This window comes from Penicillium atrosanguineum (assembly GCF_028827265.1).
Source record: "Penicillium atrosanguineum strain IBT 20685 chromosome Unknown utg000008l_segment0_segment0, whole genome shotgun sequence".
In the NCBI taxonomy this organism is placed as follows: Eukaryota; Fungi; Ascomycota; class Eurotiomycetes; order Eurotiales; family Aspergillaceae; genus Penicillium; species Penicillium atrosanguineum.
Window position 1 is genome coordinate 2,972,956 of NW_026623140.1, and position 26,079 is coordinate 2,999,034.

At 51.2% G+C, this 26,079-nt stretch overlaps 8 protein-coding genes across 8 annotated transcripts; 3 read left to right on the top strand and 5 right to left on the bottom strand.

The window, feature by feature from the left end:
- Positions 1–64: 64 nt before the first annotated feature.
- Positions 65–1,548, bottom strand: N7443_010649 (uncharacterized protein; the record flags this gene model as incomplete). The annotated part of the gene is made up of 2 exons (XM_056890705.1): positions 65–121; positions 178–1,548. The coding sequence occupies 2 exons, from the start codon at positions 1,546–1,548 to the stop codon at positions 65–67; spliced, it is 1,428 nt and encodes a 475-aa protein (XP_056737196.1).
- A 2,409-nt stretch (positions 1,549–3,957) lies between these two features.
- N7443_010650 (uncharacterized protein) lies at positions 3,958–4,692 on the top strand (the record flags this gene model as incomplete). Its single annotated transcript, XM_056890706.1, has 1 exon — positions 3,958–4,692. The coding sequence occupies one exon, from the start codon at positions 3,958–3,960 to the stop codon at positions 4,690–4,692; it is 735 nt and encodes a 244-aa protein (XP_056737197.1).
- Positions 4,693–4,990: 298 nt separating this feature from the next.
- N7443_010651 (DUF453 domain protein) lies at positions 4,991–6,199 on the top strand (the record flags this gene model as incomplete). The annotated part of the gene is made up of 1 exon (XM_056890707.1): positions 4,991–6,199. The coding sequence occupies one exon, from the start codon at positions 4,991–4,993 to the stop codon at positions 6,197–6,199; it is 1,209 nt and encodes a 402-aa protein (XP_056737198.1).
- A 166-nt stretch (positions 6,200–6,365) lies between these two features.
- N7443_010652 (uncharacterized protein) lies at positions 6,366–8,894 on the bottom strand (the record flags this gene model as incomplete). The annotated part of the gene is made up of 4 exons (XM_056890708.1): positions 6,366–7,674; positions 7,828–7,887; positions 7,939–8,831; positions 8,883–8,894. 4 exons carry the CDS (start codon positions 8,892–8,894, stop codon positions 6,366–6,368), a joined length of 2,274 nt encoding a protein of 757 aa, XP_056737199.1.
- A 148-nt stretch (positions 8,895–9,042) lies between these two features.
- Positions 9,043–10,255, bottom strand: N7443_010653 (seipin; the record flags this gene model as incomplete). The annotated part of the gene is made up of 3 exons (XM_056890709.1): positions 9,043–9,391; positions 9,445–9,900; positions 9,957–10,255. The coding sequence occupies 3 exons, from the start codon at positions 10,253–10,255 to the stop codon at positions 9,043–9,045; spliced, it is 1,104 nt and encodes a 367-aa protein (XP_056737200.1).
- A 581-nt stretch (positions 10,256–10,836) lies between these two features.
- N7443_010654 (CCR4-NOT core subunit CDC39) lies at positions 10,837–17,991 on the bottom strand (the record flags this gene model as incomplete). Its single annotated transcript, XM_056890710.1, has 4 exons — positions 10,837–10,902; positions 10,994–16,899; positions 16,962–17,286; positions 17,341–17,991. The coding sequence occupies 4 exons, from the start codon at positions 17,989–17,991 to the stop codon at positions 10,837–10,839; spliced, it is 6,948 nt and encodes a 2,315-aa protein (XP_056737201.1).
- Positions 17,992–19,334: 1,343 nt separating this feature from the next.
- On the bottom strand, positions 19,335–21,470 carry N7443_010655 (uncharacterized protein; the record flags this gene model as incomplete). The annotated part of the gene is made up of 1 exon (XM_056890711.1): positions 19,335–21,470. The coding sequence occupies one exon, from the start codon at positions 21,468–21,470 to the stop codon at positions 19,335–19,337; it is 2,136 nt and encodes a 711-aa protein (XP_056737202.1).
- Positions 21,471–24,130: 2,660 nt separating this feature from the next.
- Positions 24,131–25,963, top strand: N7443_010656 (uncharacterized protein; the record flags this gene model as incomplete). The annotated part of the gene is given in 8 exon segments (XM_056890712.1): positions 24,131–24,227; positions 24,281–24,481; positions 24,539–24,624; positions 24,681–24,724; positions 24,794–25,216; positions 25,234–25,471; positions 25,536–25,664; positions 25,733–25,963. The coding sequence occupies 8 exon segments, from the start codon at positions 24,131–24,133 to the stop codon at positions 25,961–25,963; spliced, it is 1,449 nt and encodes a 482-aa protein (XP_056737203.1).
- Positions 25,964–26,079: the final 116 nt, after the last annotated feature.

Here is a 26,079-nt window from a genome sequence, read left to right on the forward strand (position 1 = left end):
ATGTCACAAAAAAGCTCTGACAGCTTGAGCCACTCCGAAATCGAGGGCATCCATATAATATATATCATGTCTGGGCACAACTGAACGGGCTACTAATGCTCCCGTTACGGTATTGAATTCTCTGTGAGCGGAGTTAGTAAATTGATCCAATTCATCAGATTTCAGGTCAGAACTTACTATGTCATCGATACTGGAGTATAGGCCACAGACCAGCACCGCCAGTCCAAAGAGGAACACCAGGAAGTTGACGATGCCAATAAGCAGGTTCTTCCCCGAAAACAAAGATCCTTTGCGGAGAAGTACCAGCCACATGATAGGAGGCAAGTAGAAGGAGAAGCCAGACGTAAACAGAGCGGCAACAATAGATAGCAAGTCCGAGAAGAACGGAATAGCTTCGGCAATTACCCATGCCAGAATAGTGATGACTGCAATGAAAGCAATCCACGTCATCCAGCCCTTGGGAGTATTGACATAGCGAATAACGCTGTTCTTGAAGACTCGGTTATGCAGCAACCGACCAGTCACAATTGCATTAATTGAGCCCGAGATGAAGATAACTGGCAGGGCCACACCAAAGGCAATTCTGCTAATGGTGTCTCCGGCAGACAAAAGTGCAGGGGACTGGACGCCTGGGCCAACAAAAGCATAGATTACGGCCCCAGTGATGGTGTAAATCACGATCTCAATCAGACCCAGTGCCCAGATAGACTTGGTAAAGTCCTTGGGTGTGTGCATTTCCTCCATGAAGGAGAATTGGCACGTTGCGAAAGAGTAAGCAAACACGATGTCTCCGATGGCGACGTAGGCCTCGGAGAATGTCACGTTCTCTTTAGGCAGAGCAGTCCAAGCTACAGAGCTTAAGCCACCGGGCGAATTGGTGCCCTGGATACCCGTGGCAATGATCGTGATGCCGATGGCAAGGATGATAGAGGCAAAATCAATGTAGCCGAGAATCGTGATATCGGCAAATGATGAAGGGAGCGCAAGCAAGAAGAGAACAATGGCCGTCACAACGCCGAATACTAAAGAACAGACACCACTCTTTGTGATATCGGCGAGTGCAATAGTTCCAGTCAGGCAATGTGAGCCGATCACAAAGAGCAATTGGATCACAAACACGGACGAAAACAGCTCGTAACCGAATCTACCCATCAACAAGGTACCGACATCTCCATAGTGCTGCACTGCAGGATAGGCAAGTTTGACCTGACCGATGATCCATGAGGTGTAGATCGCAATGAGGCCAATGCCAACGCAGCAGATGACACCAGTGACCATTCCTAATGTTGCAAATGCTTGAGGGATAGATAGGGCTCCGAGTGCAATGGCCTCGACAATGAGCATGAGAGTCAACTGCTTCCATCCGAGACGCTTATATTTTGCCTCTCCGGCAGTGGCGATCTGATGCTCGACATCACTCAACTCTTTCATTGTCTTGTCCTTGAAAGTTGAAGAACCCGATGGAGAATGTGGCCTTTCCTTGCCGGCATCCCAATTGGTATCGGCGACATGGTTTGTGGCAGCATGTGCCACGCCTTGGGAGGTCATGACTCAGACGTGAAAAATTCAACCCAAAACAGAAACAAACAGAAACGCTTCAGAAAAGGAACTGAAGGGAGTCAATGTTTAAACCTGACTAGCAGACCATATGCGGAGAATGTGGAGAGAAGGCTGCGCACATTGACGTTCAGTTTCAAGGTGGACACATTGATATGTACTTATGCACTAAGTAAGCCGACCTGTACTGGCTCTGCTCGGCTAACTCCAAGAGATCTCCAGGGCTCTGCAACTGTTAGGTAACTTTTTTAAGGCTCGGCGCTTGAACTCGTTGTGGGCCTAGGGCAATGAGGAAAAGTGGGACTGACTCCAATTGTTTTGTATCCTGCTCACCGGCGGACTTTTATAATAAGGAAATCCCCGATAGTTCACGTATCACGTCTTTCCGATAATATCATCCAGGAAAGTATGTAAACCCTTACGCTGTTGGATCAGATTCCAGGCTGCTAGGTTGAAGACATGACAGCACGATCAATTGATCGGCACGCTATACCAACGCCACCGCGGCCGGAATGGAGATGCCCACAATGTCCGGGTAGGTCGACGATATCGACTCGTGCGGGGATCTCAGCCACAGAAACCATCATGACGGGGAACTTGTCTCCTCATATCTCTCCCCATTGACGGGGCGACCCGAAAGCTCAGATCGCCTCAAATGTGAAGATTTTATAGACCCATCAAGTCGTGCGGAGTGGGCCGTGGTTGGTCAAAATCGACGGGAAGTATCGCCATTGGCTGAGTCTACTTTGGACTCAGACTCGGAAAACTCCGACCACCGTTCGTTTCCTGACTGCTCATACGTAATAATCTCTATGAGGTATTTAGCGAGTTGGATGGTAGGCATGCCTGCATAGCGCATCAAACGGCATACACACGTGGGAACTCGTTAAAACGACTCATGGCGACTTTTTCAACGCTCTTAGAAGTTTCTTACATCGAGCACACGATGCACCCACGTTTCAACGTAGCGCTCCGACTCCCTTGGGAATGAGATTTGCTCTTTATATAGATCTTAATAGCTTTTTTCCTATCCGACATATAAATGTCGTACGCGCAGTCTCTATGGGATTAAGAAATTATGATTCGAAACCGTGTGAGCATCAATTGCAACCTGCATACTTTTCAGGAGAAATCCCGAAGTATATTGAACAGCTTCCAATGAGGAAGAAAAAAAAACACTCAGGATGAGCTGAAGATATTTGGCACGAATATATTTGTGAAGGTGCCCATTGTTGTAGGAGTTTATAATTCATTAGCTCGGCTAATTAACGGGCTGAGAGTGGTTGCCGATCTAGGGATCCCGCGATTGAAAGAGAAGATCAGAAGCGCTATCACTGCCTCAAATTAGATTCAGGCTTAAATTCTATCTCATCGTGGCTCGGCGGAGGGGCAGCTTTACCTGTGGAACAACATACAAAGAACCAGAGAAATCAGTGACATCCACTTGACAGTAATGTTCGTAGTCAGAGGTCAAGAAATGAGGATATATGGAAAAGTCTAATTTTGAGTATGGCTGTAGCACTGTCCAAGCCGTCTTGACTATATCCAAAGCAACTTCTCGAGAAAGGGAGAATCGCACTGCTGCCAGGTACATAAAACGCTCTGCGGTTTTTTTTCGCGGTCTTCTACGGGCCTGGGTTCCGTAGGATCGGCTCGAACCGAGCGTAAGATACGCAGAGCACTAGAGGGCCAAACAAGTTTCTCCTTCCATTTGATGATCAATCATCGATGTCCGCAGCAGTCTCATCTCACGTAGTAAAGATTAATCTCGCGGTATATTGCAAATCATAATTGAGCCCCAGTGATTTGGTCCTTGCTGTTGGTCCTTGCGGCAGGCACTAGTTGGAGTTTCGCAAGCTTCTGGGCCAGGACACAGTCAGGTCGACTTCGCATACTTGGAATGCCTGCACATAATACATGTCAAGCGACTTGCATCGATTAATATCCGCGAAGAGAAATCCACGTTCTCGAGGACTCTAGGCCCAAACTCTGTGCTGAATCTGCCCTTTGTCAAATGTCTCAAATTACGCATTAATCAGTTAATATGCTGTCATTATCTATCGAAGAGTTAGTGAATCTCACGGGGGTGGGTCGATGTAGGGAGAAACAGAAGCATGCGCGATCTCGACAAATGGGCTTCTAGTTGATACATGCACCACGACCCTGAAGCGCGGTAAAAGGGCTAAACAAACAGCATACCAGACATAGGTCTGTGAGTCTGCTGTGATTTAGTGTGCAACTGCCACTGCTTTCAGTGGGTAGTATCACTGTGCGAGCCATGGAAAGAGGGGAGGAGTGTATGACAAGGTGGCTCACCACCCATTTATTTGGCAGTTTTTGTCCTCCACGCCAACCTTTTCTCATCCTTAGCAAAAAAGCTACACCATTCCCACCTTCATAATGACAGTCAGTGAAGGTCGTAGCATCATCATCGTGGGCGTCGGCTCATCCATGTCCCGATCACTGGCGATATGGCTTGCAACTCTCGGCTGGCATATCGGTCTGATCTCGCGATCAGAGAACAACCTCTTCGCCATTGCCGAGGAAGTTCGCCGCTCTGGAGCTTCCGGTTCAAAAGTAGTTCATCGAGCCGCAGATGCCGGCGATGCGCCCGCTTTGAAATCAGCTCTTGACTGGTGCTTACAGCAACTAGGTGGCAAACTAGATGTCCTGAGCTACAATGCTGCTCGTGTATCAGAATCGACGGTGACTACTCTCCAATCTGACACTCTCGAGCTCGATTTCAAAATTTCTGCCGTTGGAACCCTCGTTACTGGCCAGTGGTTCCGTGACAATGCCCAGCTAGACCGTGTCCCGAAGGGTGAGCTGCCGATGTTCCTGGTGACCGGCGGGCTTCTCGATAAGACACCAAATCCCGAGATGGCATCTCTCAGTGCAGTTAAGTCTGCTTCGCAAACAATCACTCGATTGTTCGCTCAGGCACTCCCGCAGGAGTATCAAATCTTAGTTGGTATGCCGACTGTGACGGGAAGAATCATCGATCCGGACACTGGGGAGTACTTTGAGAAATTCCAGCCAGATAAAATTATTCAGACACTTTTCAAGCCCTTTTTTGAGGACCGAGAGAACATGCGGGGTGGAATCCAGTCGTGGAAGGTGGAGCGTTTCCTATGATGGCTACAAAACTGGAGAAAACCTAGGTATGACTGGAGCAAGCGTAGGGATGTCAAGTCGTGCAAACATTTCATATTGTGCAATCTAGCCATGCAGAATGACTCTGGCAATGATTGATTGACCCTGGTCTCTGGATTAGAGCGTACTTCACTATTCACCAGAGTATACCTCACCCCGGATTCGCGGCATCTACTTGTGAGGATGCGCCGCTCCGCTCGTCGGAAATGCGGGTGACACCCACCCCAACAATGTTCAACCTATTTTCTTCTCTCGACATCCCAACAAGAAACACCCCAAAATGCGATTGCCAGACTCGATACAACGCCTGCATATGCCCGCTTCACTAACCTCAAGACGCGCCCTGCATACCAAGCAGCGCAGTCTACCAGCCGCCTACTACCGCGGGGGAACCTCGCGCGCCGTGTTGTTTAAACAGGAAGATCTTCCACACGATCGAAAAGACTGGAACTCAATCTTCCGCGGTGTCATCGGCAGCCCAGATCCATATGGCCGGCAGCTTGACGGGCTGGGAGGCGGCATCTCCAGCCTCTCTAAGGTGTGCGTGGTTGGCAAATCCACCCACCGCGACGCAGATATCGACTACACCTTTGTGTCGCTAGGCATCAAGAATACAGAGGTAGACTATTCCAGCAATTGCGGGAACATGAGTAGTGCCATTGGGCCATTTGCTATTGATTCGAGGCTGTTCCCCTTGGAGAGGAATCACGGCAACGTCTCGATTCGCATTCACAACACCAATACCGGGAAGATCATCCATTCATCCTTCCCTGTCGTTGATGGTGAAGCTGCTGCAGATGGCGACTTCTCTATTGATGGAGTTGCTGGCACTGCGGCGCGCGTACAGCTGGACTTTATTAACCCCGCCGGCTCGGTTACGGGGAAACTGCTGCCCACAGGGAATGTGACAGACACCATCGATGGTGTTTTAGCGACGTGCATAGATGCCGCGAACCCTTGCGTATTTGTTCGCGCTGAAGATCTCGGCCTGGAGGGCAATTTGACACCGGACGAGATTACCGCCCATTCCGGTCTTCTTACACGCTTGGATTCGATCCGTCGCCAGGCTGGCGTCAAGATGGGCCTTGCGCATACCCTTGCTGCGGTCACGGGGAGCATACCCAAGATTGCGATAGTTGCGGAGCCATCTGCAACTGATCATCGAGATGTAGAACCGAAGCAGACTTCTGCCGAGGTGGATCTTCTCGCTCGTGCTCTTTCTGTGGGACAACCACACAAGGCCGTTCCCATTACCGTTGCTCTGGCACTAGCTGCCGCTGCACGAGTCCCTGGAAGTACTGTTGCAGAGATTGTCGCAGGGAAGGAGCCCATTAATGATGCAGGCATCACAATTGGGCACGCAAGTGGAAATCTTCTGGTGGGTGCCAACTTCGAAGAAAACGGCACCCTCGCCGCTGCAACAGTGTTTCGTACAGCTCGCCGACTTTTCGAGGGTCGGATCTTCTGGAAGAGCGAAAGATCAAATTGAGTAGATCATTGAAACCACCTATCTAATGCCAACCCTCCACCCCCAAAATTAGAATACTCCATGAATCATCTTTATTGTACGCCTATTTACCAAACCACCCAACCCAATCTCAATGCTGTTTTTTTGTACCGAATGCACCAACACAAACGTATCTCCAAGCTACCATCTATGCCTTCCTCCCCAAATCAAGATCCCTCACCAACTTCATATCTCCATGCTCATTAGACTCTCCCAGTCCAAAGAACGGCCTAACGGCAACATCAACCATCTCCTCAAACAGCCTCCCAACAACAACCTCCCTAAGCTCTTCACCAGTCTGTCCGAAATCAGGGAATGCATTCAATTCCAACAACCACGCATTTCCTTCCGCATCAACCAAGAAATCAACACCAAACAACTCGAACGCATTAGGCAGCGTCTGGAAATGAACCATCATACCCCGTGCAGCAGCTTCGAATACTTCACCGGTAACATTGCAGATCTGTTCAAAGATCTTCTCCTTCCAGTCTGCCGTGAGGCCAGGAACGTGGTGATCGAGATTCCAGAATCGGCGCACACTGCCCTCGTTTGAGCTTCCGCCTTCCTGGAAACACGTATTGGTGAGATGGCGCGCAAGATCCATGACCTCGTCTTCTTCCTCATGAGGTGGGCAGTAAGGCTTCGCAGCGAAAAGAGCAAGCATCTCCTTGAAGACGTAGACCTTCAACGCGCCCGTTGCAAGAACATAGGTGCGGATGTGGAATTTGCGATTCGAAGACGAGGGCAAGAGCAGCGGGGGGTCGATGTAGGGCTGGGCCATGAAATGGCGCAATTGAGAGGTGACAATACCTGCGTCGTGTGCTGTATCTTCGTCTTTATCTTCATCTTCATCGTCCTCCTTGGTCTCTGAGCCGCTTTCTTCGTCGTCGGAATCTTCTTCCCATTCTTCGAAGATCTCGCGGAGTTGGTCTTCGCTGTTGAAGAGTCGAATGCCTTGGCCTCTGTCACTCATGCCAGGCTTGAGAATCCACCATTCTTTCTCCGAGTTGGGTCTTTCTTCATTCTTGTCCATACTCTCTCGCAGTTCGTATGCTTCCAGCAAGGCATCGTCTAGGAACTCCGCGTAGTCAAGCTCGAAGTCAAATGCGGGCTTGAAGTGTTTCTGCAGAGCACTGTCTGGGTTTTTCGAAATCCAGTTGGCAACCGTATTGGAGAGGTAATGTTTGCGAATAAGAGCCTTGCGAATGACGTATGCGTTCGCGAGAGAGGTCGTGGGCCGGACAAGGACGTGTTCGAATTCGATGCGTTCGTATTCACGGTATTGGAAGACGGGCGCTGAGCGATCCGGCAAGTCATCCAGAGACGAAACGGTTCTGATATCAACCAAATTACCAAGACGGCGGGTCAGTGCTTTCTGCACCAGGTCTTGGACATACGGATCGTCACAGTCAACGATGGAGTACACCGTAGGCTTTTCCGTGGGCTGTTTATCTGATCTACATGACCGCAATCAGAATCCCATTGATTGCAAAATAGATAAGGGGGCATGATGTCTATCAGCTAGGCCAGATATCTAAAGTGCATGGACCATGTATCTCGTATATCTGAATCGAACTCGTCGTAGCCATCATGCCCTAGACTCCACTCACAGCTTGATCTCACCAGCGATACCGGGCGCGTGCATAAAGCAGGCTTTAAGAGGCGTGACACTGCGCGGAAAGGTTAGGATGGAACATAGATACCCGGAAACAATAACAAACCTAGTCATCTGTTCCTTCACAGTCCAGCCATCATTCCCAGGAGCATTCTCCTCAACGCTGCGATAGACATCCTGAAGACTTGGCGCCCACTTAAAGTGCTTGTGCTGGAATCGTGTCTTGTTGGGCTCGCTAGCAGGAACAGGCTTCTCGCCAGCAGTCTCACTGGCAATGCGAAGCCGCTGCTCATCCAGCTCGGGATCATCCGCAGCAGCAGGGTCGGTAACCTGGAAACAGCTTCCAGAAGACCACTTATTAATCAGCATATCAGTATAGAGAACCTTATTCTGGCTCACGCCAGGCTCCAAGGGAACGTTGACGCTGTAGAGATCAACGCCATCGACCCAGTTAGCACATAGGTACTCGATCAACTTGACCGAGTGAGTCGAAGCCTCAGCGATAACCACAGGGTCATGGTTGCGCGAGCTGAAGGCATATGACAAGGCAATGGATCGTTTGCCGCAGACAGCACCCTCCATGGCACCACCGATAGTCCCGCTCGACAATGCGAACAGCGCCGTGGTATTGCGCCCATAGTTCGGGCCCGAGACGACAAGATCGATCGGTCCTCGTTCCTGGAAGTAGTGATAAAGACCGATCTGGACGCAGCTTGCCGGTGTGGAATCAATCAAGATCCATTCGTCCCCGCCATCGTCGGGCTCGCCGTCGCTACCCCGCGGTAGGTGGTGTGTTGTCCCATCCTCCTGGTGAAGTGTGCCCGGCCGGAAGTAAGTTGGCTTTATAGATGCGCCTATGATGTGCGCTTTACCGATCCATGATCGCTGTTGGTGGGGGAGAACGACCGAGACAGTGTGGCCGGCGGCTTGCAGCGAGCGAACGAGCGAATGAACATAGGGTGAGGACTGGTTCGACGGCGGACCGTCGTCGTTTGTAACCTGGACAGAAGTCAGAGAGACTCAGGGATAGCTTATACGGCTCGTAATTACCAGAATGTGCATGGTGAATCGGTCAATTGCAAATTGGAGGGAAAGCGGAATCGGAGATTTGCCCGTGCAGCGGGGGCCTTTTGATCGGGACTTGGCATTTACTTCGTCATTTACGCGTTGGGTATATTTTGGGCGCATAACAGCACACCATCTTCATACATTAATGGTCATCCTCGAGTAACCGACTCCGCCGTTTCTGCATGCCTCGCGCCTCTGCGCTTTCAAGGCCTGAACCTTGAGCTGCCTCATCGCCAGCGCGTGGGTAGCTCTGCAGCATTCTCTCGGGTTCTTCCTCCTTGACCTTGACATGCTCACTAGAGGAGTCATCATCTTCGGGCTCATCTTTCACTCGCTCGGTTTCTTCTTCCTTGATCTGCTCTTCGATGGGAGCGGGTTGCAAAACCAAGCTCAAGACGAACCAAGTCAAACCAGCGGAGCCCATCGAGATAGTCCAGAACAGAGAACTGAATACTACAAAGGAAGTAAGCTTCCAGCGATACATACACCATCTGTGTTCAGGTCAGCATATTTTCGTAAATAATCAGGAGCGAAGAAAACCTACCGTAGCCCTGTAAATCTAGCCCGGAATTCCACCCGCGCAGAGTATATTTGCACCTCACTCCAGCTCTGGATCTCAAGTCGTAAGTTCTGCGGCAAGTTCTTTGTACCACGCGCAAACTCGACTTTCTCCATCATCGGCACCTCCAGTATCTCGGCCTCCCTGCGCCATCCAACTAGGTAAAGCGGCAGACGCAACACCCTCCGTGCGAGATCCACGAGCGGCGAGGAATAAGTCAAGATGGCCGGTCGGCGGGACTGCGAAATCGGGTTCCTGGTCTCAACTGGGATCACAGATCCTCCTATTTGGTGTGCGTAGAGAGTGAGATCGACCATGAAGTTCCCGACGTCGAGGTTCTTGGGCGTGCGCGGCATATCGAGAACCACGGCGACATCGTAGGGCTGGGAAGATACGAATTCTGATTCGAAGGAAGCAGTGCCCCATGGGTGTTGTTTGGGGCTTCTAGAATGTCAGTACGTCATTGGAGCTGTGGAAGCTGGAGCGCGAATTCTTACTCATGTTGCAGATGGACGACGCGATCAACTCCGACGGTTGGGATGAAGTTCATGTAAAATATGGTGTAGGCGATCCCGGAGATGCCCAGGAGAAGCAGCGTGGCGCCGCTGAACAGGATGATGTTTAGGTATATGCGGAGGGCCGTCTTGGAGAACAACACGCGGAACGGGGCTAGGAGCGCGTCCTGTTGACTGTCAGTCCGAGTACACCACGAGGTTAGGGAGAAATCGACCTTGACGACAGCCTGGGAGCTTGCCGGGCTGTCATACTCGGTGTCTGAATACTCCGAATCAGCCATTTTGGAGGCTGGGGAAAGATGATGTTAAAAGCAAGTTCCTCGGCAGCAGCAACGCGGGTCTCCTTATCGCAACTCCACCTTGGCAGCCCACGTTGAGCTTCCTGGCTTCAGTTTCAGACACGGTACAAGGACATTGAACTATATTGTTCAAAGAAAGCTATGCATTTAGCGAACTGTGCGATGAAGAATCCCAGGGGCTGTTTCATCTACATTTACCCAAGTCTGCAGCCACAATGCCTAAGAAAACCCCACATGTGCAACACGAATTCAAATGATAGATTGAATTAAGAATTCCCACCGTATGCAGAACCATTCAACTCCAGCTTTTACAATTTTATCATTACAAGTCGCGGCATTGAAACGCGAGAAATATCATAGTATCTCAAGTCATGCGGAAATCGTGACATAGGAAAGATGCATGCCATCCCCACGGCCACCCCGGCCGTAACGTGAGACATAATAATAAAAACGTGAAAACAAGGAAAACTCCGTGAAGAAATACATTGAGAAGTGGAGTACGGCATCAAGCTGCCGGTTGGAGAAGTTGTGGAGGAGAGGAGGGTAGATGCACAGCTTTAGCCTCAGGCGATGGGGCGAGGGCTTTGTTGCTGAATGTGCTGGAGGAGAGCATCGAACAGTCGACCGATCTGGACAAGGACACTGTTAGCATTTGTCATGGCAGGTATGGGTATATCCAAAGCTTATGGAGTAGTAGCAGGGAAGGGGATTTTATCATACCTCGGGGGCCGCCTGAATGAAGGGGAGACGGAAGAAGGAGTAGCTCCGGTTCTGGAGGAGCTCTTGGAGGGTGATGATCAGGCCCCATGGGTGAGGACGGTGGACAATGAGGCGCTCAAGCAGCACACGGATGATCTGCTGACGGATGTCGGAATCATCTTGCTCAGAATAGTCAACGCCGAACAGTCGCAGAATGGTGAAACTGAAGAAGTAGGTGTGGCTGTTTGGGTATCGCAGCTGGTTCGCCATCGCGCTGAGCAAGTAATAGCGGGCCTCAGGTTGCATGTTCTGGGCCATGGCCTCCAAGAGGGCAGCGTGAGTCGAGTTCTCGAATGCAGAGCGAGTGTTGCTCTTCGAGGCATGCTCCACTGCAGCTTGCTGGCCAATGTACAGGACCAGAGCGTTTACGAGCACGACGTCCACGTTGATGGGAGCGTAGAACAAAGCGGTGTCATTGGCATCGTGGCTAAGAACAGCTTCGCAGATCTGCTGAACCGCAGTCTCAGAGACACTTTCATTCTGGATAGCGGCATCAACGATGCCCTTGATGTCGGCTTGCTGCAGGGGCGCAGCGATATCGCCAGCAATCTTGGGGATCTCGCGCATTTCTTCGATCCGTTCAACCTTGAGACCCTCCCTGAAAGGATCGGGCAATTTCTGGAAAGAAGAGGGATATGCACTGAGGACCAGGTTGCGAAGCTGGGCGCAATGAGCGGGGATCACATTGCAGAACTGGAAGTGGTTCTCAGCAACGAACTCGGGGAAGTCGTGATGCAGGATCAGCAAGATGCGAAGCACGCCCTTGTACAAGTCCTTGGCGACATAAGTGATGTTAGCAGCCTTGAGCTGTTCGCCAATGTAGGAAAGCAGGGCCTGCATGATTGCACAGTAAGAAGCCCAGCCAGCGCGTTCGGGCATGTTGAGCATGTCAGACATGAACACGCGGTGGGAGACCAGAGATAACCATCCGTAGACAAAGCCAGGAACGTAGCGAGGCTGGATGGACAGGAACTTGTTAGCCAGCGCAAAGATCATGCCCTGGTGCTCCTCGTTGTGCTGGAGGCCGGCCATGGAGTATTCGCACAGGATGCTGGAGAACAGACGGAAGAAGACACGCTGATTGAAGCCTTCTCCACGCATGACCTGGTGATTGTTCAGAACCAGAACCAGAGTAGCAAGAATTGAATTGAAATAAGCGGGCTTGCTGGCCTTGACAGCACCGACACTCTCGCCTTGGAACTTGACCAGGAAGATAATGAGCTTCGCAAGGGCATCAATGTAGAGGAATGCCTCGTCGAGGCTGCCTCCGGCGGGATTCTGATACTCGTGCTCAAACATGGCAACCGAAATGTCAATGGCGAGACGGAAGAACAAAGCAGAATCCTCCTGGCTGTTCATCACCTGGCGGTTGTGCATGTCCTGAAGGAAGGACAGGTAGGTGCGGTCATTGGCACCAGAGGCCTTGTAGATGCCAATCCACTCACTGAAAATGTACTCCATCTGGTCGCGCTTGGAGCGCGCCCGGTCAGTGAGAAGCGAGTTGACAACCTCAGGGATGCCAACATCGCGCAACTTGCGGATGATCTCGAGAGCGGGGGCCAGATTAGCATCTTCGGCGAGCCATTGACTCATGGCCTCCAAGCTGCCCGAGAAGTCCGATCTGAGAGCAGAAGGCTCGTCACTGAAGAGAACGCGGTCCATCAGGTTGTCAAGCAGCTCCAGAGAGCTGGTGTTCTTCTGCATGATAAGGCGGGTGAGGACCATGTCCACTCGGCGAATGTCCAAAAGGCCTGCATCGATGAGAGCGACAGTGACGGGCACGTTGAACATGTGCTCATCGTCAAGCTCAGCCAGAAGGGCCCAGGTGTAACGTGCGATCAATGTGGACATATCGCAAAGCTTGGCAAGAAGGTGAACAAGGACCTCAATCTCCAACGAGTCCGTGGACTGAGAGTAGAGAATGGTGCAAACCTTCAAAGACGTCAGTCGCGCCAACTCTTCTCCGTTGGGCGAAGCGAGAATGGCACGCAATGCCTGGTTGTATTCCTGAAGAACGGTGCTCTCTCTGCCAAGGTCTTTGACGTGCTCCTCGGGAGCGCTGCGAGCAGACTCCTGGAGCTCAGAGATGAGGGTCTCGATTCGGTCGCGAGGAGCCTGGGCGTCAAGGAACCCATTGGCGTGAACGGGCATTTGCGAGACTGCGTGCTGTGTCTGGGGGGTTCGGTGAGGAACAGCAGGTTGTTCCGCGGGAGTAGAAAGATTGGGGATGGCGGGGTAGGATTCTTGGAGAACGTCAGGCAGTTGACGACCGGAATCAGTTGAAGCGTTCTGCGGGTGAGCGGCACTGGCCCCTCGGGATTGACGGGCAAACTCTTCGTAGATGGCCAGTTGCTCTTTGTTGAGACCTCCGGGGTTCTGGCGGTAAGGCTCAGGGATGAAGAGGCCCCAGCGGTTCATTGAGGAGTCAATGAATGGCTCATTGGGTCGGCTGGCAAGATGACGACGACGGGCCTCCAGCTGGGGCTCAATCACCTTCTCTATCTCGGGAAGAGACTTCTCCTCAGCTGCCTTCTCAACAATACCACATGCGGCATCCAGGTTGTCATTGACACACATTAGAATCAAGCCTTCAGGCATAGGCTGCTCTGAGAATTCTTGCTGTATGACCCGGATGTAGTTGGTCATGCTGACCTTTAGCGGCTCCTTGCAAGTAACGAGGGCCAGGCTACCGGCAAGTTGACGGACCATGGTGGCAGCGGCATGCCGGACCTTCTCTTCATCGGGCTCCATGGCAAAGTCCTTCGAGACCAGCTGGACAGTCGAGATGGAAGCAATGGTGACAGAGCGCTCCACAACCGGGGTGATGATCTCACCAATAGCACGCTCCACGGCAGTTTGGACAATCTGTCGCAACATAGTGGGATCAACCATGCTGCTAGCCGACGGGGGCAGAACAAGGATCTTGTCAAGGCTTGGTAGAGTGGACATGATTGATGCTGGCGACAGCCTCTCATTACGAATGCCCTGGTTGATGCTGCCGATAGCCATGTCCTCGAAGGGCTCGAGGCCTTGCGGGATGCTCGCAGCCGGCAAAGCTTCTTCGACATGAGCAGTGCGGTCGCGAATGAAGACCGCTGGTTCGATGGTCTTGTGGTCGAGGTCCAAATCCTTGCACAGCACCTCAATTTCGAACTTCAAGTTGAGTTTCAGCTCAGCGAAGTGGTAAAGTTCAAGCAGGAGGTGCAGGATGTCCATCAGCCACGGGTTCGGAGGTTTGAAGACCCTGGACTTGGTGGCTTGCACGAGAGTCTTGCAGGTGAAGGGAATCGTGACCATGAGACGTTGGGTGTCGTATCCTTCCAAGAGTAGCCCCTTAAAGTAGATGTTCTTGTGGAGAATAGGCTTGTCCTTCGCGATTGTCAACGAGCCCAGCCAAGCACCAAGGTTTTTGAGGTGGCCACGATCTTGGGAGGAAGTGAGAGTTGCTTCGGAGTTCAGAAGCTTCGCGAGGCTCACGTAGGTCTCGCGAAGGACCTCCTTCCAGAGGGTCTTGTCATCGATGCGGCCAAGAAGGTCGAGGTAGAGCTGCTGGAAGTTGGGTTGAAGTTTGGCACGTTCCTCCACCAGGTACGCGGCGAACCACTGGTGATGATGGTCACGTAGAGCTTCATTCAGATCGACCATCTTCTCGTCAATGTTTTGCTCGGACACGTTGTTTAGCACGAATAAAATCTTGTCTTGTACATCTTCGTCGGGGTCCTGGAAGAGATCGGAGCGAGCAGGGTCAACGGAAACGGAGCGGAACTTGCGCGACGTGCCGTCAGCGGTGGGGGAGTCTTCCATCCCGTTAAGGAGAGGAGGAACCGCTAGATCTGAGAATCCGGACGTGGCACCAGCATCGCCTGCCTCGCGTAGGACTTCCTCCGCTTTCTGGAAAATTGGTGTTCCTTGCAAGGTGGGGATTTGAAGAAGAAGGTGACAAAAGCCAGCCCACTCTGAAAGACGGTTGATCAATTGTTCAATGGCCTCCACGCCAAATTTGTACATAGGATCGTGCACTTCATGCTCCCGGACAGCTTCCAGGATCATTCCGAGCCCAACCTTCAGTGTAATGCCGTCGACCAAACGGAAATTAATTATGCCACCGAACATAACCGCCGTCTTTGTCAGCGCCTCGAGCGGATACTCATGGTAGCAGTGATACTCATCGATCAAGCCGTGGACCATGCATGCAAAGAGCTCCTGTTCCTCAGGCTCCTTTGATGATTTGTATCGCCGCATCAGCTCTAACATTTCCCGAAGAGACAGCTCTTCGTGGTACATCTTGCCAAACAGTTCTTGCATCTGCTTGTCAATGTTCTCAGGTAAAGTGTTACCATTTTCACCGTTGGTATCAATGATATCGTCGAACCCTTCACCGTAGTTGATAAGCCTGGGGTACGTCTGAATACAGATACGTTGGACAGGTGTCAGGTTTTCACGGTCGCCGACATACTCCTCCAAGACAGACAGAAGGGTGTATACAGTTTTCACAGCAAGAGTGACCATCTGAGGGCCAGGCTGTTCCTTCCGTTGCACGTGAAGCTCATCCTCTGCCTTGATCCGCAGGAACTTTGACAAAAGACTGCCCATGGTCATGTTCGCGGAGTTGGAAGACTGCAAAGCAGCTGTCTTTTCAGCAGCACCCCGAACCCACTGCTCAAGATCAAATGAGCCCTTTCGGTGGCAGTAGCAAGCAAGGTCAAGTGCAAGGCCATTGGTGAATTGAAGGAGAAACTCAAGCCATCCAAACGCGACTGCGTGTTCGTAAGTCAACTCGGTGACCGTGGGATCAGAAGAGAAGAGAGTGAACAGCTGCTCAGAAACCCATTGCCTATCCTTGTGCCAGGCTCCATGAAGCGCCAGCTGGTAACCATCCTCCTGCTTGGAAACAAATACAACAAAAGTCCGTATAACGAAGCTCTTTTGAAGTTGGGTCCATGGCTGCGGGAGGGCAAGGAGGGCAAGTGCAGAAACGAGGAAAACAGGGAGATCATATTGAACCATAGCCTTGATGAGAAGTTGACTTTCAGAGGCGGCCCAGTTAGCCTCAGAGAACAGGGTGAGGTCGAAGATGGCCCTCATGGCATCCATGGACCTAAGGGGTGACTTGGCAGCACGTTCACCCTGCAGCTTGACGATCTCTGGGGCGTCTTCAAAGAAATTTGCAGGGAACGTTGCCCGCAGATTAGGAATCTGAGAAGCGTCTGCACGTGAGGCCACAAATGCAGTCAAGAAAGATAACTGTGTGTCACGGTGCTCCCAGTCACCGCCCCACAACTTCTGGACATCCAAAGAGGGTTCATCTGCTGCGGTGGCGCGGAGGACATTATAAAGCTTAGCAAACTGTTTAGGGTCCACTCTCAACCCCTCACGATCGAAGCTCCGTATCACAAGAGGCCAGTTCACTTGCTTCTCCGTATAGGCGCTCAGAAGAGTCTCCAATGAGAAATGCTGCCAGTATTGCGACAGGATCATAAATAGGAGAGCACTAGCAAGATGCTCCTCACTCCAGCTGTCAGGTCCCGCTGCATTAATGGCCTCTGTTAAAGCTTCTGTGCTTGCAGTGACGCGAGGTCCCTTGGTATGAAGTTGCCTTACAAGGACGTATCTAGGGTTCACAAAATTGAACATCTGCAAAGCCGAAGACACTTCAAATGGCATATCCAAGCCCAGCTTCTGGTATCGCAGGTTGGACGCAAAGACCAATTTGCCCTTAACCTCGTCACTGAAGTTGCGTGGGGGGTAGAGGATGAATCGTTCGATCGTCATTCCAAGGAAAGAGGTGGGGAAATCCTTGGTCGCTTCGGAGGGACTTGCCAGGCTTTGCAAGAAGGGAGTGACAGAGTTCGAAAGGATGGCGTCAGCTGGGTTGAGTAGAATGTTAGCATACCAGCAGATTCAATACAATAGAAGCAAAAAAATTTACCCTTGGCTCGGAGATCGGATTTGTTCGTCATCTTGAAAGCCAAAGCAAGTGCCACCTTGACAATGGGGTCAAGACGGAAGTGGTCCAAGAACGTCGATAGATCGAAGTCACGGAAGATGTCTCCCTCAGATGTATCTACCGTCTCAGCGATCTTCTGGGCTTGTTCGATGTCCGAGGAAACCTTTTGCATTTCCTGGACCAAGAGAAGATAGTTGCCCGCATTTTCGACAGACTTGTTCACACCGGGGAAAATCTGAGGCGCATTGCCTGTGAGGAGACGGCGAAAGTACTTGGAAAAGACCTCCATTCCGTTGGATGTCACAAGCTATCGGTTGTTAGCACGAATAAAGCGAAAGGCATTTGGTTTGAGGAGGCTTACTTTGTGGATTTGAGCAGCCTTGGTCTCCCACTTTTCTTTTCCCTCCTTCTCTGTAATAGAGTCCAATAGAAGGTATACCTGAGCGATCGAGATCTTTGCAAGTGACGATTGGCTAGAGTGGGCTGCGGAGCTTGATTTATCAGATGCGAATCCTGTAGGCGAATTCACAGTTGTGCCAGATGACAGTGGTGAAAAGGCGGCCCCTCTGGAAGAACCCGGCCCGCCACCTCCCCCAGTGCCTCCAACGCCCTGGATGGATCCTGTTGCAGAGGAGAAGTGGGACCCTGCAGATGGGGTATGTGCGCGGAACTTCGGAGACGAGAGCGATTGAGCCGACTGCTGAGAGCCAGATTGCAATGAGGAGAAGGGTGAGGGTGCGGGCTTCGGGCTGCCGCCTGAGAGACCCCTGGTGGAGCTCAGAACGGCAGAGAAGGACGACGGTGTTGAAACCCCAGGGCCTGCGTCCAAGCCCCGGGAGGAAGCAGAGGTAGAGGAGGAAAGGTTGGTCGCAAGAGGTGTCAACCCACGACGAATGCCGGACTGTGGTGTGGACCGACCCCAGGCACCAATCTCAGGCCTGGTCGAGGAAGATTTATCGGTGCCAGAAGCAATCGACGATTGGGCGGAAGGGTGAGGGGGAGGGAAGGTCATCTAGGAGACGCGATCATTTGATCTGGGGGGTCCAAAGACAGATTCTGAGTAGGAATGGCGCAAGTGGACAAAAGTCGATATTGCCGATCGGATAGAAGAGAGATCATGCGATACCGAGAAATCGTGGGATCGGGAGAAAAGGATGGGGGGTGGAAAGGGAATGGGATGGCGGAGATGGAGAGGTTGGATAGGATCGTGTGCAAGGTGCGAGGTGTCGGAACTATTGTTGCCTCAGGTGTCAAGAGGGAGCTTTGGGTAGTAAGGCACAACTCATACCATTGTGGGCTTTATGAGGCACTCGAGCCCTATTCAGCTAAACTTATACACTATGTTGAATATACAGGTGACATCTTAGCGGCTGTCTGCCCATCTCCTTCTCTACAGCAGTACGACATCCCTTGTCTTCGGGCGCGTCAGGTCGCAGTCCGGTCACGTGGTAAGGTTAGTCATACGCGGGCAGTCACTGGCGGGAATCAGGGCTTCCCCGGGTTTAGAGCGAGGTGAAGATAGGAGAGAAAGGTTCATGATAAGCAACAGAAAACTCTTAGCAAGTGTGTATTTGGTCCAGGCTCATGTGTTTGGCTGCTAACATTGTAAGCATATATGCACTTTTGAGAACGCGGCATCCTTTCAGTGGAATGCTTAGGTGGGAGGGGTTGCTCGATGACTTTTGTTTTGTCCACGGCCGAAGCACTCATAGGCGCCGGGGCCGTCGGTAAAAGGGTACATAGGCATGTTGGATAGGTCAGGTACTCTTCGCATGCCCAGTTAAGCATCTTGAAACCTGTCCAGATATAAACCTCGACCAGGGTCAAATATTACTTACTGATCACTACAATGGATCTACTTCTGACCAAGAGTTCCCACGAATCGCCTATCTTGTATTGCAGATCGGATGCTAACATCGACAAGAGTCGGAATACCAGCTCTGCAGAATAAGAGGTAAAACGGCAACTATAAAATGACCAAACATGTCACGGTACCTGAACAGCCTCCAATAAACGCCGGAATCACTCAACTATGAATAGAGTAGAAAAGACGATATATAACCCAGTAAAAGAGAAATCTGCAGGGAAATGAGGATCGTATCATGTGGTAGTACGACGTAGGACAATAAAAAGCATAGCAGAGTAGATGAGGTGTGTGGGCTGAAAAAAAATTCATGAAGCCGATAGTTTCGGAGAACAAGAATCAAATAGAATCACACAGAGTAGAAGGAAGACAATCGTGTGCACGTGAAACCGATGCTAGTTAAACGGCCGTTTCAAACGCCAACGCCGGGGTCCCGGACCGAAAGACCATGATGAAGAATAGGATACTCGCTCGAACGTCAGAAAATTGCATTAATCAGTCAAAGACAAACAGTAGCACGGAGTTGCGTATGACGCCTGAGCCGTGTATGTCTGCTGGGAGCCAGCATTACTGTTGGTGTAGGTGGTGGTTGGAGTGGGCTCGCTCTCTTTGACGTCAATAATCTGATTTGCGAGGGGAACCACTTGGCCGTTGTTCAGCACTTGCATCTGCTGGCAGTACGGTGCTATGGATCCAGAATGGTCGCGTCGCTCTTCAATCTTGATCTTCCGAGGATAATCGGCGGCATCAGCAAAACGCTTCGAGGTTGAACTGGACCGGCCAGTGGCGGTGCTGGCCGCCATGTCACTGTCGGTAGTCGCTGCGCTGCCAGACGAAGTATCTGTCGATGATTGGTTGACGTAGAGGAAGAATTCCAACAGGGTGCTGTTCCACCAACAGAACCACGGCTTATCACCAGGTTCCGCTGTCTGCTTGCGATCCAAGAAGGACGAAATGATGTTGGTGTCTCCGTCCACATACGACCGCTTCGAGACGGAACTGGATGTGAACGTGTCGTCCGGAAGAATGACCAGCTTATTGAAAAAGGAGTAGAAAAAGAGCGCAGGGCCCATGCTGGGATCGCTATTGTCAATCGCCATGGTCAAACTCTGTGTGGGGGTTGGAAGATAAGGCGGTTGGGCGCCATAGGTGAAAGTCGAAGTGGGACCATCGTCCACAAAGACGATGGAGTGATGGTGATCACTCCCTTCCACATAGACCTCAAAATCGTTCGGCTTGTTCATGCAGGACCAAGCCTTGGTCATCTCGCTACTTCCTTCGACACACATACGCGAGCAATTCCGCATGATCGCAGGAATGAGGTAATGGCCGGTCGGCACCGTCATCAGGTTTGTCGGGGTGCTTGTCATTGTCGAGTAGTCCATTTGGGGCGTTTGAGTGACTGTAACGATGTGAGGGCCCTTTGACTGATTTTGTTGCGCTTCCCGCTCAGCTTCGGCAGCTCGCTTTGTGCCGAGAACACCTCCAATCACACCTCCAATGGAACCTCCGATGAGTAAAACGGTTATAATAAGGACAAGTGTCCAGACAGGAAGTCCACAGCATGCGGTTCTCTTGCCTTTCTGCTTCAGCTTCTCTTCGAACGCCATGATACCAGTAAGAGGTGCCCTTGTGCCATCGCGGCGCTCATTGCCTTCATTCCCGTTCTCGTACCCGTTCTCGTTCCCGTTCACGCTCCCAGATGGGTCGGGCATTAGCGCCCTTGTGGAGGTCTCAGAGATCGGTGCTTCTCTTGAAACGGAAGGGAGATGCTGATCCTCTGGAGGTGGGTTTATATCGGTCATATTCTCGGCACCAGGAGGCTTTGGAACAACACCTGTCGGGTAACGTGAATACGGCGGCAGGGGCTCAGCGTGCCCATCAGGCCCAATAATATCACCCAGCTCGTCATCTCGACGATCAGCTGGCGGCTGATACGGTGGGTTGTGGCCGGGGAAGCCGACTGGGACGATATCGTCATCTATCCCTTCCTCAACAACATTTTGAGAATACATTGCGTAAGGATGTTGAGGGCCGTTCATTTCACCCAGCGGGCGTTCCTGTGGGCGAATTGTCGAAGTACTCCCTACACTTGGAGAGCGACTGACGCCAACCTGAGGATACATGCCGTAGGGATGGCTGGGGCCTGTGGCTCCGGTGTACGGACTCATGGCACGAGGTATAGAGAATCGGGAAGAGATGCTTTGATTCCTTTGAACAAAAGGAGCATTGTGAGCGGATGTGATGGAGTTGCGGTTACTGGAGAAGCCACCCATCCCCTTCTGGGGCAGGCTGGAGCGATGGGGTTCATCGATAGAGACCCGCGCTTCGTCGGCGAACGGGTTCTCATTGTCGGCAACCGCACCGGTGGCCTTCTGAGGATGGTTGACTGAGCGGAGGGTGGTAGAAGAGGCGACAGAGGCAGGGCTAGGAGCGCGTTCGATTCGGTCGGCATCGATCGGTTCTAATGAGTATTCGTCGGAAAAGACATTGGGGTTGGAGAGACGCGACGTGCGACCGAAGGAGTGGCGAGACATCGATTCCATCGGCTGTCCCTGGGAGAGTCGAGGAGTCTGGGACGAGCGAGACGCCGACCGAGAGTGGTCGGAGGAGAAGCGTCCAGTCATGTCCCCTTGATACGGCAGCCCTATCGGGCCACCTCTTGAGTCCGTTCAATACCGATTCCAAGAGTCGCCGTCGAATGAGTGACGATCAAGGCGACGTCAGCTCTTCACACGAGTCGAGATAGTTGAAGAGTGGTGGACGGATAAGTGAGTGGTGGTGAGATTTGGATGGGGGGAAGGAGAGGAGGTTGAGCCCGGGAAGGGGAGGACTGAGTTTGAGACTTGGTGTGACGGTATTATTGTACTTAGGGAGAGGGGGCGCAGTCCCAATATAACTCGCACCTATCAATTCAAATAAATCCGGTTCTAGTTTTACAGCTCTATTCTACAATCCAATGCTTCGTAGTTGAGGACACTGCCCAATTTTCCCCATGGCCCCTTCGAAGACCCTGTGATGGGACTCCGTGTGCGCTATCACTAGACTGGCGACTAGAGTCTCGGTCTCTTAGTGGGTCTCCTTGTGTATTGTGTATCGCCACTCTCCCAACCTGCAAATCATATTCTTCTGCCGTTTTCAAATGATCTAGAATGACTGGGGGGTTTTCACCTGCATCCCTTCTTCTCAAGCCTAGAACCTACGACTCCGGGCTCGGAATCCACAGAGGACTTGACGAACGGAATCACCATCTGATTGTGGGCCCTGTGTGCTCATAGTGGAATATGGGAAACTCGAAATTGGGAAACCTGGAAAGGCGCGAAAACTCAATCTGGGCCCGGGATTTCTAGGCACTCGAGCAGGGCTGAACGAGAACGATTGGCGCGTATTCTCGGACCGTGAACGTGTCTCATCGACCGGACTAGTTGTTACCCGTAACACCTACCTAGGTTAGCCAATGCCTTGTTTCAACTTATGACGAATGGGGCGCTTCTTTGGGCTCCTTTTCGGTCCAAACCCGCTCGGGCAAAAGCCCAAGGCCCTTGGTTTAGGAAATTACCTCAGAAAGGGTATCCGTGGAACCGAGGAAACTGCATCACGGAAACGGGGGCCAATGCCAAGTCTTGGACCTCAGGCTTTGCGTCTCCGGTCGAATGACGCTTCACCATCAACGCGGGGTACGAAGACAAGCTGCGTAACGGCTCAACAGATCCATTCAGTTTCGTCTAGCCTTTTGTCGCTCTCACACTGCAGTCTCCTCGAGGTTCGAGGTCTGGACCACGAGATTTCTGGTTATCAACGGGGCTCCTGGTCTGGTCGTGCAGACCCGGTTATCCGTGGCTTACGGAAAAAGTAGCCGATCGTCAGTGATACACGCAAAGAATTAGACCTGACACTTGCATCCACTGCAGCACAGCAAACTGACGACGAGTGGTCCAGATCTAAACCTGAAGCCTATGGGAATATGAACCGTGTCGAGCGATTTGTTGAAGAGGACCTAGGAATCTGCGCCTGACGCACTGAACCTTGGATATCTGACGCCACTACATACCATCTGGGTAGCCATTGCATTGAATCTCTAGTCCAGTATATTTGGCAGTCAAATATCTTCGGCGATATCTACAGGACCTTGTGGTCCAATGGGATCCAGTCTCACTCAATCCATACATTTTCGACCGTCCACCCCAAGTTACACTACTCCCCATTTCACCCCGACTGCCTTTCCCGTAACTTCGCCATGGTTGTCCTATGGTCAGACTGCTCATAGATTCTATTCAACTAAACCGGTAACTTTGATGTCAGAATCAACCTGAAACCATAGTGCGCACTATGTAAGGGTGAGCCAAGCAAGGGCATCATCGGGGAATATTCAATCTGGGGTACGCAGATAATACATGCACACTGGCCGACTTCACCCTGGACTGTGACCAAGGCCAATTCTAGGGCCCTATGGGCAATCATTTGCTAAGCTTCAAGGTTACATTCAAGAGCTAAATGTCACGTTTCGGACATCGGTGTATGAGTCTCCGAAAAGCTCGACGGTCTATGATCCAGGTACCATGAGTGGCGAGACTTTATATGCAAAATGGGTCCTCGTATTGCGATTGGACTAGAGATGCTCTCTAAGACCAATCGCACGACTGCCTACCTAGTGCTAGTACGCGTCCGCGGTAGTGCAGGCCGTCCGCCAAAGGGTCTGAGAGCTTGCAGAAGTTCAGGAAAGTTAAATTTTTTATGATTTTCTAGCAGTCTATACTGCTAGATACTAAAAGATATAAGCCTTGAGAATTCAATCTCCATAGAAATCCAGCTGGTGAAGTGCAAGACTTTGATGGGCAAATTCGGCGGGGATTAAGCTTCGGTCCCATCCGCCCTCCACTTCCCCAGCTTCTCCACAAACAATGGAAGAAAACAGTCCAGGCGCGGCCACACAACATCCCAGGTACGTAATTTTCGTCCATCGATTCTTTCCAAAACTTTGCCTTCGTCCGTTCGTGGTTGGGTTCTCCGGAGTAGAATATCCAAATGGCCGTTAGGGCCCTTGGGTGGCTTGAAATTCGGGGCCAGAATGGTACTGGGTGATCACAATCCAGCCGTGCTTCGCTATATATTAGCCCGGAACCGAGGACCTTGTGGCTCCCCATGGGGATCTGCTGAGAGTCTAGGGATCGACTATAAGGTCGCGGGGACCTAGTCCACTTCTGCGTTCTTCACCGCATCTGTTATTTGATCCTGCGAGGGTGGTCCACTGAATCCACACGATCTCCACATCTAGGGTCGATCTATTATGGCCATTTACAAGAAGAAGATTACTGTTGAGGACAGTGCTATTACTTCGGGTGTTCATTTGACACTGCGACAGTCCTTGCTTCCCAACGCATTGGGTAAGTTTGAGCGTCACTGCTGTTAGGTCTCGAAGCTGATTTGTCTTTGCCAGTTACTATTCTGTTCTTCCTATGGGGCTTCGCTTATGGCCTGCTCGATACTTTGAACTCCCACTTTCAGACCACCCTAAACATCACAGCTACCAAGTCTAGTGGTCTACAGGCTTCATATTTTGCAGCATATTTCATTTGCCCGTTGACCATTTCGGGGTGGATCGTTCGTCGATATGGTTTCCGAGTCACTTTTATGACTGGTAGGTACTTTGGCTCCCCTATCAAAATAGTGATCTAAATGTGATAATGGGGAATAGGTCTTGCCGTTCTTGCAATTGGATGTCTTCTTTTCTGGCCCAGTGGTGTGAAGAAATCATTTGGAGGATTCTGCGGTAGCATGTTTGTAAGTACATCCCAGACAAGGATACTGCTGTGACTATCTTCTAACCATATTGCTAGGTTGTCGGTGCCGGTTTGTCTACCCTCGAAACTGCAGCAGATCCGTATGTCATATAAAAATACCGCACTTTATACTCTTGAGATCTATGTTTCTAACAAAACACAATTGCCAGATTCCTCGCCATCTGCGGACCTCCCAAATACAGCGAGATTCGACTGAACCTGGGACAAGCAGTCCAGGGTGTCGGAACTTTCGTCGCTCCCCTATTGGCCTCTCGAGTTTTCTTCGCCAACACTGTGGACACGAATGCTGGGTTGAAGAATGTCCAATGGACCTATCTTGGAGTAGCCTGCTTCGTCGTTTTGCTGGTTATCTTGTTCTGGCTTGCGCCTTTCCCCGAGATCACAGACGCGGATCAAGAGGCACTTGAAGGGCAGATTGATCATAACGAGGATGTGGGTCCGTTCAAGAAGCAGACTAATCTGTTTCTTGGTGTCTGGAGTCAGTTTTGTTACGTTGGAGCACAGGTCGCTGTGGCTGGATACTTCATCAACTTTTGCGAGGAGTCTGGACGTGACTCTGCTACAAGTTGTGAGTTAGCAATCATGAAAGCTTGCCGCGATTGTTGGCTAACAACATATTCTCCTCAGCTGACTTGCTGGCCGTTGCACAAGGCCTCTACGCCGCCATGCGTTTCATTGCCAGTGGCCTTATGATGATGAAAGCATTCAAGCCCCGATATATGCTGTCCGTGTATCTGGTTCTTTGTGTTATTTTCTCAATCGCGGCTATGACAACCCGCGGGACTACTTCCGTGGCCATGATTATTCTCGTCCTGAGTTTCGAGTCTGTAAGTGTCACCCTACCCCGGAAAGGAGTAAAATATACAAATCGCTAATATAAATTCTCATTAGTGCTGCTTCGCCACCATCTTCAGTCTTGCACTTCGTGGCCTTGGTCGCCACACCAAACTCGGTGGATCTATGCTTGTAGCCGCCATCTCCGGTGGCATGGTCTTCCCACCGATGATGGGCGCTGTTGTGGTATGCCATGTTCCATTTAAAATTTGAAGCTGTTTACCCCAGATATCTAATTAAGCAAACAATTACAGACCCGTGTCAACGCCCACACCGCCATGGCCATCCCCATGATGGGATACATTCTCGCACTGGTCTTCCCGATCTACGTGAATATTTACAAGAAAGATAGCATGGATCTGCATCGCAACACGGAGATCAACGTCACTGTCCAAGTGGACAAGGAGTATGCCCTGGAAGATGGCCCAGGCAAGCCCTCTGTCATGAATGTGGAGAGGGTCGAAGATAGGCCTGCCTCTGAGTGATGTAGCAGGATCAAGGGGCAAGAAAAGTAGAGCAAGGTAATTGCATGTGTTACAGTTGGTAATGATGAACATACCTTGTAATGAAGTCATCTAAAAATTGGCTTTACCTAATTTTT